Source organism: Olea europaea, chromosome 7 (genome assembly GCF_002742605.1).
Source record: "Olea europaea var. sylvestris chromosome 7, O_europaea_v1, whole genome shotgun sequence".
Taxonomy (NCBI): domain Eukaryota; kingdom Viridiplantae; phylum Streptophyta; class Magnoliopsida; order Lamiales; family Oleaceae; genus Olea; species Olea europaea.
The window spans coordinates 22,712,533-22,715,683 of NC_036243.1; the positions used below are offsets into that span (position 1 = coordinate 22,712,533).

Sequence of the window (3,151 nt, forward strand, 5' to 3'; positions counted from 1 at the left end):
TTGTTAGTTATTTGGCTATGAAACAGAAAGCATGATAAACATCCCATATTCTTTTATATGTGCATTAGTTAGTGCCTAAGAATTTCAGAAAAGTAACGAATTTTGGGTTTTCTGAGGTTAACATTTTCCCCTTAATTTCCTTTTTCTTTGTGCAAATCGGTAGTCTTTGATGATTGATGTGATATGGGGACCGCAAATTCTTTTGTTATGTAGCAAAAGCAGATAAACCATCCAATGCTTGCCGAAAGGAGAAATCAAGCAGTGCCGTGAACGTGTCAAGCTCCTTTGGTGACCCTGAAAAACTTGTTGAAGAAATTTTGGAGAAGACGACATCCATAGTTCTTTCTGAGGTAGTAGAATACTTTATTCTGAAATCATTACTTTAAAAATGCTGCATACATTTATGATGATTTTGACCATGTAGATCAAAGAGGAGAACATGGAGAAATATCGGGAACAATTGGGTACCATGGTATCAAACAGTATTAGAAAACAGCTTTCTGGGGAGTTGAAGAGCATACTCGTGAGTATCAAAATTTCCTACGTTCCAATTAACTTGAATATATTTTCATGCAGAGTATTATTTTTCTTGAACTTACTGAAACTGTATGGAAGCAACTGCTTTTGGGCCTTATTAAATCGGTGGTATGTACTATTTGTTGCAGTAGTTGCTTAATCATTGTGTAGGTGTAAAATCCAAATCTGTTCTCTTGGAAAGCTATTAGTCGCAAAGGAATACGCATCACAATCCACAGTAACAATTTGATCATTTCTTGTGTGCATTTTGATTTAGAATTGACCTCTAATTTCACTGTCCTCAAAAGCTTGGTCTGTTGTCTCATGAATCGTTTAAAATTCAATATATGATTGTATTTTATTAAAGTTGGTCTCTACATTGCAGTCGATGTTCAAGAACACATCATATACAGAAGGCTTCTATGCAGGGACTCGACATCAGCCCAAAAGAATGTGAAACTATCAGCATTGATTGTGACAGATATATGAACACCGAGAGAGAATTGTTTATTCGACCTTGTGAATTACGTCTAAAATTGATTTACACTTATTTTTGTTTGAAATTAGTAACACTTTATGATGAATTCTTAACAGTTCTTGTTGATTTAACTCTATGGTACCTGCCTTTGTAATTCTTGTCCGATACATGACAGTTCTAAATTGACTGCAGTTTTTGTGGATCTTCAGCTTTTTAGCTTTTTAGCTTTTCTCTTCGTAGCGAATTGATACAACTGTTGACGCATTTTCGGGCTAAAGAATATGACAAGATTGCCTCCAGGAATCTGCTCATGAGAAATGCAGATTGAACTAATTACGAATGATTATCCCATCATTTGTCCATAAAAAATGCAATTTGCAGGGAGTTACACTATTTGGATAGTGTGATAATCAGACTATCAGAGATTTATTGCAATTATGAAATGCTGTCTAATTTTACATCGTTGGATTGGATCATGCTACATAATTTATTATCGGATCATGAATTCAATTCTCACCGTGATCAGACGTACTTGTGCCACCATGATCTGGATGAAGAGGTCGATCTCTTGATCGGAAGGGCCACATATTGCACAGCTGCCTCAGCCTCCAGCACCGCTGGTCATGACCACCTTCCTCCTGAGTATCGCTGGATGAGTCTACTGAACTTTCTAACGGAACAGGGAGCTCGTGGCGGCATACCGGGCAAGAATTGTGAAGCCTCAGCCAAGGTACGATGCAATCAGAATGGTATACATGGTTGCATGGAAGCTCCCTTGCTTCCATTCCTATTTTAAATTCTTCTTTGCAGACTGGACATTCTGAACTGGTAGCCAAGTGGGATGGTTCAATTTTGATGGTCGGAATTTTGTCAATTGCCGATTCCGGTGCCGGCGGCATTCCCGGCCTGTCATTTTCTGTAAGTTCTTCAATAAGTTGTTCCATTCCAGAGCCAACAAAATAGTTCCCGGGATCCACCCTAGGTGGTATTAGCCTTACCCGGGGTGAATTCCCGTCATCAGCCGGGACTGGCCCTGATGGTCTGAGAAAGATCCAGGTCCGAGGACGGGCTAGAATCCCAGTTTCGGGACCCCAATCATCCCCGTTCTCAACAAACAAATTGTTTCTTCTCCTCGGCCATAACCAGCCCCCTCTGTTGGCAGGCTCAGATCCTTCCCTATGATGTCTTTCGTCCAGAACACGATTTCTTCGCCTAGAGACTCGATCATTCCTCCTTCTGTCCGTTTCAGGATTTTGCAATCCAATTGATGGATCAAACACTAGGGACAATGCTTCAAGAATTCGGGCCTCAGGGGAGGGATCAAATGCAGTGAATTCAAGAACCGGTCTAGTTCTTCCCATGTCGATTTCAAGAATGAACTGGCTGAGGCACCGTGGACAAGTCACCGCAGACGGGTTGTCTGATGCAGCACGGACTGTCCGATGACATTGGTAACACCAATAGAGCTGGTAGTTTCTGGCGCCATTGCCTGTTTCTCTTGGAGGGCTAGAAGACATGATCTTGTGAGCTTCAAAAATATCAGAATAATGAAAATTTTCTTGTTCAATCTATTGTAAGTTTTCCGAAATATTCAGATGAAATTGAAACATATGTAGAGAGAAACGTGAATAGTTAGATTAGATATTCAAGTTTGATATCGAAGGGAAAGGAATGTCTTTTTGGAGTTGAATAAAGTCATTCTGTTTTACCTTTTTCCTTGATTTGTTTCGCTGCTTCTTTAGCAAGAAAAGTATTAATGAGGTATTTTCCCCTAAATATGAGTTTCTCAATGAGCTAACAAGATTTTATAGCGTGGAACCTTGGACGGTTCGTCGTTTCGAGTGTTGGGTAATTGGGATAAAGTAATTTTCCTCAAAATGTCGAGAAAAGTAGGTATCGAGTAATTATTAACGTGCCTTGCATTCCGTCGACAAGTAATTACAATTCGCATTGCTAGGGAACTTCCAATTTAAACATTCATATTTATTTCGATTTGAGATAGAGCACTTGGCAGCACACAGTGGTGCCAACCCTTACTAGTGCTAGTAAAAGGGCTACTCAAAAAAGAAGGAATTCTGTTCGGAAGGTCGACCACATAGTGTATTATTATAGGCTTCATCAGGCAACATCAATCTAAACAAGCTCGATCAAGAGACC

General features: G+C 39.8%; 2 protein-coding genes across 2 annotated transcripts in view; one reads left to right on the plus strand and one right to left on the minus strand.

The window, feature by feature from the left end:
- LOC111397467 (prolyl-tRNA synthetase associated domain-containing protein 1) overlaps positions 1-1,196 on the plus strand; it is a 4,820-nt gene extending 3,624 nt beyond the window's left edge. The window contains 3 exon segments of the mRNA XM_023024410.1: positions 214-350; positions 425-523; positions 902-1,196. Of these exon segments, the coding sequence (XP_022880178.1) occupies positions 214-350; positions 425-523; positions 902-973 (308 nt within the window). The 3' untranslated portion in view covers positions 974-1,196.
- A 16-nt stretch (positions 1,197-1,212) lies between these two features.
- LOC111397465 (probable E3 ubiquitin-protein ligase RHC1A) lies at positions 1,213-2,709 on the minus strand. The gene is made up of 2 exons (XM_023024409.1): positions 1,512-2,709; positions 1,213-1,298 (listed from the first exon to the last, which is right to left on the minus strand). The coding sequence occupies exons 1-2, from the start codon at positions 2,509-2,511 to the stop codon at positions 1,267-1,269; spliced, it is 1,032 nt and encodes a 343-aa protein (XP_022880177.1). The 5' UTR covers positions 2,512-2,709; the 3' UTR covers positions 1,213-1,266.
- Positions 2,710-3,151: the final 442 nt, after the last annotated feature.

Coding starts and splice junctions, on each gene's coding strand:
- LOC111397465 (XM_023024409.1), bottom strand. CDS start 2,511: ATGTCTTCTAGCCCTCCAAGAGAAACAGGCAATGGCGCCAGAAACTAC. Junction 1,299..1,511: donor CACAAGTACGTCTGATCACG/GTGAGAATTGAA, acceptor TCTCATGAGCAG/ATTCCTGGAGGCAATCTTGT.